This window comes from Ramularia collo-cygni, assembly GCF_900074925.1.
Source record: "Ramularia collo-cygni strain URUG2 genome assembly, contig: RCC_scaffold02, whole genome shotgun sequence".
Taxonomy (NCBI): Eukaryota; Fungi; Ascomycota; class Dothideomycetes; order Mycosphaerellales; family Mycosphaerellaceae; genus Ramularia; species Ramularia collo-cygni.
The window spans coordinates 78,606-94,985 of NW_019716256.1; the positions used below are offsets into that span (position 1 = coordinate 78,606).

The 16,380-nt window shown below is 42.1% G+C and overlaps 2 protein-coding genes; both read right to left on the bottom strand.

Annotated features, from left to right (window-relative positions):
• Positions 1–3,354: 3,354 nt before the first annotated feature.
• Positions 3,355–4,664, bottom strand: RCC_01554 (uncharacterized protein; the record flags this gene model as incomplete). XM_023766848.1 has 3 exons in its annotated part: positions 3,355–3,545; positions 3,606–3,734; positions 3,791–4,664. The coding sequence occupies 3 exons, from the start codon at positions 4,662–4,664 to the stop codon at positions 3,355–3,357; spliced, it is 1,194 nt and encodes a 397-aa protein (XP_023622616.1).
• A 1,117-nt stretch (positions 4,665–5,781) lies between these two features.
• RCC_01555 (uncharacterized protein) lies at positions 5,782–6,774 on the bottom strand (the record flags this gene model as incomplete). Its single annotated transcript, XM_023766849.1, has 1 exon — positions 5,782–6,774. One exon carries the CDS (start codon positions 6,772–6,774, stop codon positions 5,782–5,784), a length of 993 nt encoding a protein of 330 aa, XP_023622617.1.
• Between the last annotated feature and the right edge of the window lie 9,606 nt (positions 6,775–16,380).

A 16,380-nucleotide genomic window follows, 5' to 3' on the forward strand; every position in this document is an offset into this window, starting at 1 on the left:
CTGCCCTATTAATAAACTCTATAAACTAGTTTAAGAAGGAATTTAGAAAGATCTTTAAGATTAAGGATCTTAGAGAACTATCTAGAATCCTAGGAATAAATATTATAAGAAACAGGAAGCTTAGAACCCTAAAACTAGATTAAAGCTATTAYATTTAGGAAAGTCTTTAGAAACTAGGCATTAAGTTAAAATCCTTAAAGCTAACTCTCTTACTAATAGACAATTATAAGGGACTTATTAAGTTAGGCCTAAATAATAAGAGATATAGCAAGGAGGAATACTAGATAACAATTAGAATATAGATATAGCTAATAATTATAATAAGACTAGACATTACCTTTATAATTAGAAAGCTAAGTGCATTTTTAAGTAATCTATCTAAAGCCCACCTAAAAGCTTTAAAGAAAGTCTTAAGGTACCTAAGATTATTTCCTAACCTTAGATTAACCTTTATAAGATCTAGATCTAGATACTTAATTAGGTACTTAAACTTAGACTTTGCAATAGATAAGTTAGATAGAATCTCTATCCTAGGAAATGTGTTTAAGTTATATAATRCCCTAATTTTATAGATAAGTAAGAAGTAGAAATCTATAGTAACTTCTATAATAGAAGCTAAGTTTATAGTAATAAATACATATACAAAACAATTATAGTTCCTTTTAGCATTACTTAGAGAAATAGGTTAAACTAAGCTTATTAGATTATCTGCTTTTTAACTAAYAATTAAAGTAGGAAAGGACATAGCTAAATAGCTTAGGCTAGTTTAACTCTTTAGGGATAACTAAGCCTGCCTTACCCTTATAAAGGATATATATGTTTATAAAAGGTTAAAGCATATTAACATTATATATAACTTTATAAGAAGACTTTAATAGCAAAAGAAGATCTATATAGAATACCTTCTAATAAAAGAAATAGTTGTAGATAGCCTAACTAAACCTCTTACTAGTCTAAACTTCTAGATATATATAAATTATCTTAGCATATAATAAGCATTCTAAAATTTAGCAAAAGCATATAATTAAGGATGTCCGAACAGACATACTCGATTATATAATACTAAGTTAAGGAATTKCACTAAGATAGTAGCTAAGATAGAATTATACTACTAGGTTATAGAACTACCTTTCTACACTTAATAGAATCTTAAAAGATCTAGGGAAATATATATAGTCTATTCTATCCTAAGTAGGAGTGTTAGAAAGTGCAGTTATAGAATAGCTGTACATTTAATATAATAGAGAGCTAAGTAGCTATAAGGTTATATAACTCTATATAGGGTAAAATCTCTTCTTAGGAGATAGAGACACATCTCTAGATAATTAACTTAATTAACACATTAGTTCCTACTTTTAAGTACTKCCTATCGGAGACAGTAAGCTAGTTAAAGATTAAGATACTCTTTTACTCTACCCCTAAAATCTACGAACCTCCGAACAATATTTAAAAGACTAACCCTAATAGTTCCTAATATAAAGATGTTCGCTCTAGTAATCTCTACTTCCTTAGGTGTTATCTCGCTAATAAAGCTACTAAGTAGTACGAAAAGCTATAAGGTGGTCTTTTAGACAACGAGCCGGACTATCGTTAGGTCGTATATAGAAGACCTACGCTATCTAGCCGCTCGCGGGAATCGCGGGCGAATTATCTCGCCGCCTATATCCGTTTATTAGGAAAAGGCTACGGGTAGGATAGCTACGAAGCCGAATTCGTTACCGCAAGCCTACTAAAAAAACACCTTTTAAACGATCATAAGCTACTACTTCTCGATACTTAGCTACCTCGAGTAGAGTACTACTTTAAGTGCCGTATATATTACTACTCTAAGCTAGATTAGACCGAACATTACCGCGGCTACCTAGAAGCTCTCGATTACTTTTACGGGCAAGTTAGCTAAAGAGCCGTAGTTATCGTAGCCGCGCTATGCCTATTTTGTCTCGGAGACGACACGAAGCTACCCGCGAAGAGATATTACTAATTTCCGCGCTTTTCTAAACTTTATAAGTACATCCTAAAGCATCTTAAAAAGGTAAAACGTTAGCCTACCGCGTGTTCTTACCCTCTCTATAGTAAGAAGGTACTATCCCCCGCTAAGTTCTCGAAGTATACTAAAAACTACTATAGGATCGCTACTTATAGAACTAATCTACTAGACTTAATCCAAGTAACGGAATTAGTGTCCGATAACGACTATAGCGACGAGTCTATAAGAGGCGATTACCTAACTGTCTTAAAGATAGTAAGGAAGAGGGCGGCTACGCGAAAAAAAGCCCTAGTTCTATCTAGTAGTAACGAGGACAACTCTATTAAGACTACTAGGGATGCTAAGGATAGCGATAGCTATATATATAGCGACGAAAACGGCTACGAACTCGTCTCTAGAATATCGTCCTTCTATATACCTAGCCTCGAGCGTATAAACGAACTACGGTAGATAATAGTTACCGACGTGTTACTTAGTAACTTACTAGAATACGCGGCGAGCTCTTCGGATTACGATTCCGAAGCTAGACTTACCTTTACTTCTATAGATCTAGGGGTCGAAGAGAAGCTACTATATAGTAGTCCTATAATTCGAGGGAATCCCTACTAGGTATACGTAGACGTCGAGCGCCTCGTAGTAGAAGCGTCTCCCTACGGGAAATTTCCTCTAAGAAAATCGGGATAGCGACGAACGACCGTATTTTACCCTCGGCCTAGATATATTCGTAAATTCTATAAGCATACTAATCTTAACCGCTATATAAGGAAGGATTATATGTTATAGACGCTGCTTAGAGGCTATAAATCGACATAGTGCCGCTATAGCATATTTATACATTTTTATATATATTTAGACCTTCTTAATACCTAACGTCCCTCCTAACGGGTCGAAAAACCCCCTACGTAGAACAAATTTTATTGTCTAGGCAATTAAAATCTTTACTATATAATCCTTTAAATGCAAATTTTTAGATAATGTTCTTCGAACAATTCTACCTTTAGAACTTGTCTATTACGAACTAATTACGAAAGGCTAGGTCTTGTACTAATTAGTTATTCTAATAGCTATAGCTAAAGCTTAGTTAAACTTTTACCCTTACTTTATTACTACATCCGATATATAACTCGATTTTAAGATACTACGAGAAATTCCGCTTTATAAAGAAGACACCTCTTAGTTTTTAAGGTATATAGCGTTTAGATGCGTGTACTATGAATTTTCTTACGTAACGTTAGAGATAGGCCTTAGCGAAGACATTTTGAATTATTATACTATATAGTAATGTACGTTAAGGCGCAGTGTTATAAGCTGGCACTATGCTATAACAAGTTAATGCTGTGGCGCGTTCTTCTAAAGCTTCTAATTTACTACACCACCTCGTTAACATCGAACTCTGCTACTATGTAGTCTTTCAGAGATTTGCAGGCTAGTTCAGTCTTTTCCGCCGTTTGCAAGGTATCTTTCAATCGCGATATTTGAACCTCGTTAGAAAGACCTTCCAACGCAGATATGTGCCTTTCGCACTGCGCTACGCTACTTTGCACTTTTCCTATTGCAACTACTATGTAGTTAGCGAGGACGTACTGGTGATTGTGCTCTCTAGTATGGATTACAATACCTTCAAATGCGCTTAGACAGCGCTCTGCGTAAATGATGTCCGAGATAACACGAGTGCGGGTAAGCTCCTCCATTTTGGCATGCTGAACAATGCGTGATTCCTTCGCCGCACAAGCATCGCGTTCGTCGCCTGCCAGACATAATCAGTCAGACACAGCACTTTTCTAAGTTAGGATCGAGCCCTACCGCCGAGACCTCCCTCTGCGAAAGAAGTCGCAATGACATCGACATTTAAGCGACCAGGACAGAGAGCTGTCAGTTGGATCGCTACTGGGAGACGAAACTTTTCATGAAAAAGATTGCCGATCTCCAGTGCAATGTGTATCTGCTGCCTGAGAGAGGACCGGGCTGAAGCAGGATGCAGAGCCCTGCGAAGCTCAACCACTTTATCAGCCCATTTCCATTGTGGTCTGTCGTATGATGCTTGWAATTCGCCCCGCAGACGTAGTAGGCCTGCGCTAATCAAGTCTTGCACAGAGACGATGCTGCACTTTCCCTCGATTTTGAGTGCACCCTGGGACAGATATTCGCCAAAGTAATACTCCGACGCACGTAGATTTGCGAATCGGGCGAGTTCAGGGCTGTATCTTTGGAAGACCTGGATTGCGTCCAAATCACTAACAAAGGCTCTGTCGTGGAATTTCCTGGTATCGACAACGCAGATTWTCATGTCGCGGTAATCAGATCCGTCTCGCCTATCGGCACGTCTGTAGAAGACGTACAGAATCGTCACCAGCAACGAAGAAGTCCAGGACATGAGATTGTCCTCGGGTAGGTTTTGCCAATCAAGATGTCCCCAAATGTTCTTTGCGGTCACGTGCTTATCGGTGGTCTGAAAAATGTCCTGATGTGCTCCTGGTTTTGCGGTCGAAAAGTCCCTGGACTTGACCCATATCGCATTAGTGTCACCGTCAGAGTGCGGAGTATATAGGCGAAAGAGGTAGCGAGGCACGCCACTCAAGTGCACATGCTGGAATTGTTCGCTACTGCCAGGTTCGAACGGTAGCGAGTCGGGGGCCCTTAGATTCACCCCCCCAAGCTGATGCGTAAGAGCGTTCATTTCGGGTGTCTCTAAAAGCCACAAGGTAGCAGCAGAAAGCTTGACGCAGAATTATGAGGGAAAGTGCGAATCTGGAAAGCCCCCGACACACAGTATGAGACTTTGGGTGTCGAAAGGAGCAAACAATGTGGAAGCGTTCGAAAATCCTGTCCGTCCTCTCAGGCCGAGAAAACTTGATGTCTTATGTATTTTGACAGCAGTAGATTGTCATTGTGTCATTGTGCCTGGAACACCCTTGAAGGAATCCCTCAAACCTGCTTGAGACCTAGTCGACAATACCCAACAAGGTACAAGGCAAGACGATTGTACTTGACGAGCTTAGAACCTTCCAGAATCCTGAGATTATTGCAAGAGAGTGTGCGAATTCTGTTGATCGATCTTTCACTACGACAACAAAGTCATGTACTCGCACAGAAGCTTCCAGCAGACGCCAAACTAGCAGAACAGAGTACCGGCCCTCTCTCCACGCTTTCTCATCGCGACCATGCCCGATGCTCGAGGGAGGAACAGGGCGAGAGCCACTCGAGAGGACCTTGATCGGCTCCATGTCTTGCTTAGCTCAACGCCTCGCTGCATGCCGTGACTGGTCTAACCACGAGGCCCCGCATGATACCTTAGAGCGACCCCGCACTGAGATGGCCTTGCTGAGGAAGTGAGAGACAGGGCTAGCAATGCCCGAGCCTGCCATTACGCACGGGAGATGCGATGGGCGCCTAAAACTCATGGGCTAGGCCCAGAAGCAGAGCAAGACCGCCGTCCTGATCCTATCTCAACTCCAATCGAAGTGCCGTGTGTTATCAGTCTTGGAGTCTGCCTTGCACGGACCCACCTACAATCGCATGATTCGCGCGAGGCTGCATTATGGGCTTACGTGCGTAGCGGCACGTATCTACATGCGAGCGGCGCAGCTAGGAAGTCCCACTTAACAACTTCCAATTAAGTTAGTCACAGGCCCAGCTTTCAATCCGCCATACCCCCCAAGAAACGCGTCGTAACATCAATTCTCTTAACACCCGTCCCTAGAAACCCAAAGATGTGCACACAAGTCCCAGCGGCTCCACGCAGATTCAAATGCGGACACATCGTCAATATCCCCGAATCTGGCCGTCCAAACATTCTAGAATGCGAGACGGCTCAACTTAGCGGCACCCAGTGCCAACCACCGAACAAGGCTTCTCAGGCCTCCAGTCACGACAGGCAAAACAAATGCCCACCATGCAAGAGGGTTTGTTGATAGAGGCGCATTCTCCATGGTCTTGAGCTGACCTCTTTCAGGCGGAGAGTCAGACGATGAAGACCGGACGTTGATCCTAGGCGGAGCGAACACTAGGGCATGGTGATCGAGTGGCTCGTTAGAAGGCACTACAGCGTACTGCCGTATCTCGCATGCAAGATCTTGGATGCACGTGTATTTTCGAAGCCAGCACTTCCGTATGACCGGAGCGAAAGCAAGGCCGGCCAGGTCGGGCATCGTATCTGCGCTTGGCCACTCCGACTCATCGAAGCAATGGGTCGAAAAGTCTTGCCAGGTCAGAATCGAATAGATGACGGTGGAGAGGTAGAGTAGATCCAACAAAGCTGTTCCCCCATCTATATTAGCCTTTGTAATGTCCGCATCTCGCGAGACCAGCGAGCTGTTTGCAAAGTCGATAATGCGAAGATCAAATTCGTCCGTGAGCAGAAAGTTGCGCAGAGCGATGTCCAAGACCAAGACTCCTCTCTCATGGCATCGCGCAATAATATCTGTTGCTTGGAGAACCCATCGCCGTCTCCAAGACATTGGTGGCGGTCCGCGGCGAGTGATGAGTTCATGTAGCGATCCATTCGGGTAGTATCTCAGCCGTATCCCATTAGTCGTACACCCGAGACATTCGGCAACGCCGGGGACATGTTGCAGCCGCTTGTAAACTTCTTTCTCCGCTTCTAGGGACTCGCGGTAGAGGTCGTTATCGACGTGGGCTTCGATTTCACCGCTCGGCTGAAGGTGTCCAAGAAGATTAGGAATTTTCATGACGTGGTCTCCATAACGAATAACGAAACCATCGGCGCCGTTGCCAACCAGTTTCGCCGAGTCTACGCGGCTGCCATCGGCGAGGATAATGCAGGCCATGAGACCCAGGCAGAGATAATGTTGTGGGGCAGACGGTGAGAAGGGACGGCGATGCTCTTGCCAAGAACTAGAGCGCAAAGTGCCCGTTGAGGTCGACGACCTACATTGGATAGGCAAGGGAATTGAACAGGAGAGTTCTCGACTGCGAAGGAAAGCTGATTTGAGGGCAATTCCTGACATAATCCAAGGCCCGTCCCGTCCAGACTAGCCGGGGCTTTCCTTTCCTCCACGAAAAACAACAACATAGCGAGGAGCGTACTTTTTGGAATTCAGTCGTACAACAGTACATTGTACGTCCGCCCGTGGCCGCGACGGATCCTGCAGGTGATTGCGCGTCCCTCCGCGTCAATATACGCCAGCAGAGATGCCGTCGCGGTTGTAGTAGACGAAAGACCACCAAACACCAAGAGCATGTCACGAACAAAATGCGTCGTTTGAAATCGGCGGCAGCACCGGCGCCGTACACGATTCGGCAGCAACATGGGTAGGACGACTGAGCCCAGACACTCTACGATACCACAGCAGAAACATACAGTCACCGATGGGCCTCCCGCCGGCCCATTATCATCCCCTGACAATGTCTGCGACGTCCCGCATCGACGAGCCCTCGAATAGAACGGTGTCACCTCCTCCACGAATCAAACACTAGACACCCGGCATGCTACGGTCGATGCCACAACAATACTGCGGTCACTAGACAGCCTCGTCCACTGTCGCCCCCCAACCCTGTAAAGAAGGACTACCCCCCTTCGACACACCCGACAATGTCTAAGGAGATTCGCGATGGAGCTCTCGTACTTAGTAATTCGACGCCTTGCACGAGCGGAAAATCCCATCTAAAGAGCTGTACGACGACTGAAGGCGCTACCGGCGCGCCGATAACATACGATGCGACAAGAAAATACACGGCCACATAGGAACCTAGGAGGAGGCAACAACATTACACAGATAAAATTCAACGTACATACCCATGCCTATAGAGGGAGCTGTTTAGGTCAGAACAGGCAGACGAAGCCGAGCACTAGGGGGAGACTATAGGTATATAGTCGCACACACGGTGTCGCAGCACTATTAGAGCCTTAGCAAATGGATGAGGAATAAGAGTTTCAGGTGGATGATACATAGAAAGCACCATATTGGAGGTTAGCACAAGGTCACATTCTTCTCTAGAGATGTAAATTAGTCACTTATTGAAACAGAACACATGTGGAGACGAGGGGGCAGCTGGTCATACCTTTGGTATGGCGAAGTGGGGCATGTCGATTCGCTCGGCAAGGCGTCGGCTGCTCGCCGAACCTCTGCATCCGGGCATAGCCGCAGTAGATTGCGGCTGAAACCGTATAGGAGCAAATCAATCAATCAATCATAGCGGAACCCATAGAATCATGTGGTGAAAATTTGAAGTGCCTAAATCATGAATCCTGTTCGGTGCAGAGGGTTTTTCGACCTATAAGGAGGGACGTTACCTCAAACTAAACCACATTACTTAATCTTCAAAAAGGTGAGCTGGGCTTGCGGCGTGTTGTAGGCGTGCGATAAGTCTATGTCACGAACAGTGCGGGAATCTGCGGGTGAAATCGATAGCATGTAGYCTCTTAACCGAATTAATTAACTAGTCTACACTGCCTAAATCCAATATAAACATCGTTAATTTTAAGTGCGCCGACGTACTACTTCTATACCCTAAGCTTCGATAACTACTACGACCGCTACATATGTATTACTAGTCTAACATTAGAGAAAGAGGCCCGTTAATCCTAGAAACAGTATTATAAAGGGAGGCTAAATGCATTTAGTGCTACTACTAGAGTAATTCGCCGCAATAGATAGGCTAGCTATCGTATAAGAACCTATAGCAGTTAAAAGCTTATTACTTAGTATAGTAGTATTTAAAAGGACCGAGGTAGGCGTAGGAATAGCTATACTAGTACTATATATTCCGTACTTCGAATAATAGAAGGCTAGGATAGGCATACCCGTACTACGTACTCTATAGTTAGAAGCGGCGCGGGTGGCCTTAGAAGGTTTAAGAGTAAATAAGCGCCCTAGCTTATAAACTTCCTCTATTACGAGACCTACTACTATAATATACTAACGCCTAGATTTCCTAATAGTTCAAGTAGAGATAGCTAACCCGGTTAATCGTATAGTACGCTACCCTAGTATTATAATACTGCTTATACCGAGAGGATTAGCGTATAGACTAGTAGAGAACTACGTAACGAGAGGTAGAGTCTCTAGGACGCTAAGTAAGATTATAGAACCTACCTCCCCTACGACTAAGACTAGATAAAATGTTCTATCGTAGCGAACGGTTACGGCAAATGTGCGGTCTGCTAGTAATAAAGCATTCTACGAAGTAATACTGTTCTATATTATTACCCGGCTAATAAGAGTACGAAAGATGTTTCGTATAAACCTACTACACTCTTTAGTGCCTAGCATTAGAATCTATAAGAACTAAGGCTTATAAGTATCTAGAGAAATAGCCGCGACATTCTCTTAACTAATTTTCTWCTTTAGCCGAAATAAGGGGAAAGACTAAAGTATTAATACTACACTTTTATACTAGTTTCGAACTATAGGAAGTATAACGTAGTATAAAATAGATGTTCGCATTTAGGGAGTAGTCGACGCCCTTAGCCTAATAGATCTAGGGTCGGACCTCGGACCTCGCGATATATAGTTTCTAAATCGCAGATATAGGATACTAGACTACCTATACATACCTCCCTATAATAATTTTCGTACCTATCGACAGATTAACTAACTATAGTAATAATATCTAACTTACGAGTGTTTACCTCGTCCGACGATCGGCAGGTTCTTAGTTTTGTTCGTATAAATTTGTAAAGACTTATAAGGTGAACCCGGCGTAGACTACTAGTAAGGTTAGCCGATTAAATGTATTTAACTATAGCGTCGCGTCGCCGTAGTAAGACGCATTTATACTCGAGTACTATAATTACATATAAAGTAATCCCCGCATTATACAGAATAAGCGCTTAAAATTAGTAGGACTAGTTTAAAGTCTTATCTCGGAAATAAAAAGCCGTATTACGTTACTATCTTCTCTAAAAGCATCTGCTTACTACCTTCCTTATTTTATATCCTACGCCCCTAAAATAGCGACTATTATAAAGCTATTAACCGTCGGACCGGTCCTAGGTAAAAGACCGACCGTTATGCTATCTCTAAAAGTCCTAGCTAGTAGTAAGAATGCATCGGATACTAATACTATAGATAAGCTAAAACTTAAGGAGCTATTTAACCGCGAGTATTAGAAAGGCGAAGGTAGCGAGGTGCTAGTCGGTAAAGTCTTTTTTAAATATGCTACGGTCGAGGATAACGTTAAACCTAACGATAATACTAATAAGGAATAGGTAAACATAAGTACCGTAGCGATAGTTCGGGCGGAAGATCGAGCCGATATAGAGTAGCGGGAAAAATACGAGGCAGAAGGTAAAATAAACGTAATAGATCTTCCGGAAAGGGCTATAGAGGTAGTACTACTAGAAATTATAAAGCACTCTTATCTATTCTACTAACAATTTCGCGACGTCTAGTCCGAAGGGCTTCCTTAACCCGCCCTAGAGAAAGCTATTACGACTACGAACCAGAACATTCGGGAGATAAACAAGAGCGCCGGGCGAAACGAGAAGCATTTTATTATTCGAGGTATTAAAATTCTAGGTTATATTAATACTATTAGCAACAATTTAGAAGAGTAGGCCTCGGAAAAATCTAAGGCGAACGTAAAAGCTTATATACTCTAGATCCTACAATTTTAGCGAACTCTAGCCGAGTCCGGCTTGTTATAGCGAGATTATGTGCCTCCTAAGGTCGAAAGCCGACTAAAAGAAGTGCTTAGCGCCGGTAAACCATCTCTCGGTAATAGACTTACGGATAAGGTCGCTTATTATATAAACGAAGACTACAAGTTTCTAACTTTCTATTAGGTTAGCGTCGCCTAGGAAGCTTARAAGTCGTTCGAGAGGGTTCTAGACGAGGCGTTAAGAGGGACTTTCGATCTCGCTAGGACCACATAGTAAAAGATCGTCGATATTAACATATAGCTATCTTAGTCGAACGTAGTCTCTAGTTTCTACTCTAATAACCACCTACTTCCTATAGATTTAGTTATAACACTAATAAAAAGGGTTAAAAGGGCGGACCTAWGGCAACGTTAACAGCTAGTAAATAGTTTAAAGATTCGGATTAGTAAAGTGCTCTAGGAAGATAGGTACTAGATTATAGCGATAACTCTCGCTACGCGAAAGCAACTCGAGGCCTATAAGCTTCCTAAATTGTTAATAGCGCAAATAGTATAGCGACGGATTAAGTATCGGCCTATTACCGATATAAGCGATAGCGTAGTCTCGGGTTATAACACGGTTGCGACTATTATATCCCCTACTACACCTACTACTACCGCGGATTATACGTTAGTTAATACTATCGGCGGATATTTAAGAACTACGTCCGCTCTAAGCTCGCCGGAATCTACGACTATCGTATCTAGCGCGGCGCCGTTCTAAGGATTCGGTCCTAGGGTAGCTTAGGGAGATAACACCTACTATAAGGATTTATCCACCCCTTTTAAGAAGTCTAGACTAGCGCCTACTCGACCTCCTACTACCGAAAAGCTAATACTTCCTACTAATTCGTCTTTTCCCTCTCGCGCTATGCCTCCCTATATAAACATGTTATCTATAACCGAAGACCCTTACCTATCTAGCGTTACGGGCCTATATCGGCCTAAAGATAGTGTTACTAAGCTAGGCAAAGTTGTCGCGGCGTAGAGAGTTAGCGGGTTCGGAGTCAGAGTACTTATTAATATTAGTACCTATAATATTCCGGTTTATAAGTTATTCCCTAGCGTGGAGTTTAGGCGTAGTATAGCTTTAGATCTACCTAATTAATTCCCGGTTATAGTCTCTACTAACATTCGTAATAGAAAATCGGAGTACGTTAACCGTATGCTTATAATTTATTAGGTAGGTCTTAGGACCTCGAAAAGGCAACTAATTACTAAGTTTCTAGTAGAATAGAAGAATAGAATTACGGGATTTAAAGATAAGGAAGAGCCCGTGTAGGTAATAAGGAGCGACCTAATCGCAATTTATAGCAAACTATAGGTAGAAAGAGCACGAAAGGTACTTCTCGAACGCTAGTAATCTAAGCTCTTCGACCTAAAGAAAGTAAAAGAGTTAGGCCTATATCCTAATACTAGAAAGCCTTTAACCGAAGATCTCCRCCTAAGCATACCTTAGCTATTTCCGGATATAGCTTTAAATAATGCCTCGAAAGCGAGTTGTGAAATTCCTAATAGGCGTAAATATAAACAACACGGCAATACTAACTACATCGAAATTAGGGATAGATTAAAGGCCCCTATAGAGGTTAAGGTTAAGGTTAAGAAGGTAGAAGATAAGTTAGAAGATAAAGACCTCTAATATCTAGACGTTATCCTAATTAGCGTTAGTAGATAAGGTAGATGTATTTATAGTACCTTAGCTTACCTGTTATAGAATTTAAATAATTCGGTAGTAAAGAATGTTACCTATAGATTAGTAGCGTGTATTTAAAGCGACAATCTTTTACGTTCGGTAAGTTAGGMTCGAAACCGTAGCTAGGCTAAATATGCCTTACAATTACATTCTAATATCTACGAAACTACCTATAGGTAATAAGTTACCGATTCTAGAAGCTAATCGTACCGAAAAGCGAAAGGGTAGAACGCTAAGAGGGCTTATAGGCTCACGGATACGGTTCTTATAAACAACAAGTTAAAAGTGAATAAAAAGAAATAAGATGCCGTAAAAATCGTTTYATACCGATGCTATAATTAAAATACGATATGCCGAGTATWTAATATATTACAGCTATACGAGAAGGTAGCATAACATTAAAGAAGCGCTATAAGAAACTAAAAAATATAGCTCTAGTAAGGCGTATAACGCTACGTAGCAAGATTGCCCTTAGCCTATAAGTAAGGTATTCGATACAACTATCTAGTGTAGATATTTAACTAATAGGAAAGGAATTTCGGGTTACCGTAAACGACGCCGACTTCCGTACGGGCGATTAGGATATAAGATTACTATCGGATTTAACTACGTACTTTATTAGTTTTTACGTAATAGGATAGATAGGGAGGATTTTACTAATAGAGGCCCGCCGATGTAGCATCCGTACGGACATAGCGAAGACCCGGAGAAGTAAAGTAATTACGTAAGCAAAGAAGAGACCCGCCCGTACGGGTAATAGGAAGAACTCCTACGAAGAGAGGTAGGATATACGAATGCTACTTAGTCGAGAGGAGAAGCCCGGTAAGAGAAGCGCTATTAGGGCCGACCTAAATAACCTATAAAAGCGGGAAGAAAGCAAGGGTTAAGAAGAGAGAACTCGGTAGGCGAATCCCGTACGGGTAAATACCTTTAGGACATTCCTCTTATAGCTTAGTAGTTAGGAGCGAGACGATCGTAGACTAGAAGGACGAATCCGTAATTATTATCGCCGGACGGACTAAGACCTTACTACTTAGACTCGAAGAACGGAAAATAAGGGTAACCGTAAGGGAGTCTTCTAGCGCGAGGGGCTGTTTACCGGAAAGCCGTCCCCGTACGGGTAAGGGCTATTATAGCTTTTATCCGGGCGGGCGACGTTAAGACTAGAAAGGGTAGAATAGCGTACGTAAGGATAGAGAGGCGACGAGCGAGGCTATTATCCGTATACGATTATCCGTACGGGTAACGAGGAAGACCCGAAAAGGATAAAAGAATAGATTTAGACTAACGAGCTAAGTATAACTCGGGTACCCTAACTACGGCTATTTCCTATACGGGCAAATACGGAACCGGAGGCGTAAACGGGCATACCTTTATAACGCGAAGAAAAGGATCTATAAGGTAATACCGGGTAGGGCTATTATCCGTACGGGCGATAGTAAGTCGAGAGGGACGGACTATCGGAAACTAGAGTATCGAGAATCCTACCTTAGTTACTATTCCCTAGTAGCTAGAGTATATACGGGCACGGTCGAGTTATAAAAGGGACCGTACTCGGCGATTACCTATAGCGTATTAGGTAGAAACCGGAAACCCGACTTTCGAGGAACCGGAGTTACGCTACTTCGTATAGCTAAGAGAAGCAGTTTTCTATAAGGTTCTTATTACTATAGCAAGGTAAGCTTCCTAGCCGGAATACTAGAGGATAGTAGTTATTTAGTTAAGTATACGTAGTAGGTAGTAGGCAGTCCCTATATAAGGTGCTATTAATATAGAGTTCTACGAAAATAAGTATCGGGCCGACTAACGGATTTTCTAGGTTGTTTAAAGAGACCTTCCTACCTCGGACGTACTTACGTTCGCCTAATAATTATTTAGATAACTACCGAAGATGCGATAAACAAATCTTAAATGCGTCCCTTAGGTAAAAGRAACTCGGAAACCCGACCTTCGAAATACCTTATAGCTATAAGACGCTCCGGCGCCTAGTCGGCGTATATATTATCTCGGCTCGATTACGATAGCTATAAACAACGCGAAAAAGAGCTAGGTAGTTAAATTATAGCTGTCCTCGGGTGCCTTAGTACGCTTTATAACTAGGACGGTCCTTTCTTCGACCCGCGAGCTCGATATTAAGCCTCTTATTACCGATAAAGCACTCTATATAGGCTAGAGTTTTACGGAACCGACGACACTACTACCCCTATACGAAATTAAGATTAATAGAGTAATCGGATTTATAGAGGACAAGGGCAACATTAAATATAAGATACGTTAGAGAGACACCTATATTAAGAATAACGTTACGGACCTTAGCTCTATACTCGTTAACGGGAGACCTATAACTTATTAGGCTATTTAAATCGATGTAGATGCTAAGGGTAGGGTCCTAATCGTATAGAAGGATAGCTAGATACATTCTACCTAGGCGGACTATTATAATGCTATCTCGACGTTCTAGAAACGATTAAGGTTAGTAAACGAGACGACTATAGGTATGTCTAATAAAGCGACAACTAAACTCGTAGATAGTAGTAGTACGTAGGTATAGACGTAGCATAGCTATTATATTATAGTTAAAGAACAGATGTTACTAAGTAAGGATTAGGGCTATAATCGTAGGGGTATATAGTTTCTTTTCTACGGTATAAAAAAGTTCGTACACGTCCCTATAATTTCTCTCCTATTATAATATCTAAGCATTAAGTTAAGTCCCGCGATACGTAATCTTAGATAATCTTCCTATACGCTTCCCTTACGATCGTTTACTAGTCGCTAACGTTTTATTAGTCTTACTTACACCCCTCGACTACTACCGTTAACTTACCGCTATTACTCGAAAGCTTTAACCTTATCCGGACAACTTTCGTATAAGCGTACGGGCTCCTACGTTATACGCTAGGAGATAACCTTTTAGCTAAGGCGTAATATTGCTACTACTCGCTCTACCTACCCTCGTAGCGGCTAGCTATCGATCGTCCTCGCTAGGTAGCCGTCGTATAAGTTTACTATAATCTAAACGTCCCGCTATTCGACGAGGTACTCCTTTTCCTACTCGAATCTACTATACTCTAACTCGTTAGTATAGAAACGCTCCTCTAAGATTATTAAGACCTTAAACTCTTTACTTATAGCGTCTATAGTAATTACTAGGAAGGCAGTTTTATAGTCTAATTAATAGTTACTAGACGTATAGATAGATCGGATGCTTCGGAAGGGTCTACGAGTAGGAATAGGGAGTAAAGGAATCGTAGCGCGACGGCGTATCTTTATACCGGCTACCCTAACGTAAGCTATATACTAAGGTAATAAGTCTACCGTACCGGATTAAGAAATCCGTTAGCTATCGTCGTACGCTAGTTATACTTTAATATATCTATATATAGTACCCCTAACCTCTTAACCGTATCGCTTCGGAGGTAGTACTAATAAGGGCGCTAAATCTAGCCGAGTCTTCGTACTTACTACCGTATTAGAGGATAGCCCGCTTAACATCGCTAATGTAGAACCGACGTATATCCCTAATACGATTACTTCTAATCCGGTCGGGCGTATAACTCTAGAGATATAAGGCTAAGCTACTATAGCGACTTATAGCTAATGGACTAACGATTCTTCGCTTTCGTTCGAGGTAGTATAGTCGATTTCCTTATATACTTCTATCTCTACCCTCGTCCGATATTCTAAGAGCGGGAAAAGATACGCTAGTACTTACTCCCTACTACCTAGTCTTCCTAGATTACGTATTCGAAGTTCTATTATACTTTATATTCCGAGGTCTTTCTCTATACCGATTATAAGGGTAAAGATATAGCAATGTATTAGACACCCGTAATTACTCGATTAGAGATAAGACTAATTCTTATAGGTTAAATATACGCTATACGTAGGAGTTATATATACGCTAAGCCTACGCATAGCGTATATTTAACCTATAAGAATTAGTCTTATCTCTAATCGAGATCGGAAGAGCACACGTCTGAACTCCAGTCACTATATACGCTAAGCCTACGCTAAGCAGTTAGGTTATATTATACTCCCTTCTCTAAGGTTAGTTAATCTAGCTACCTCTATTAATCCTGTTATTATAAGGGCT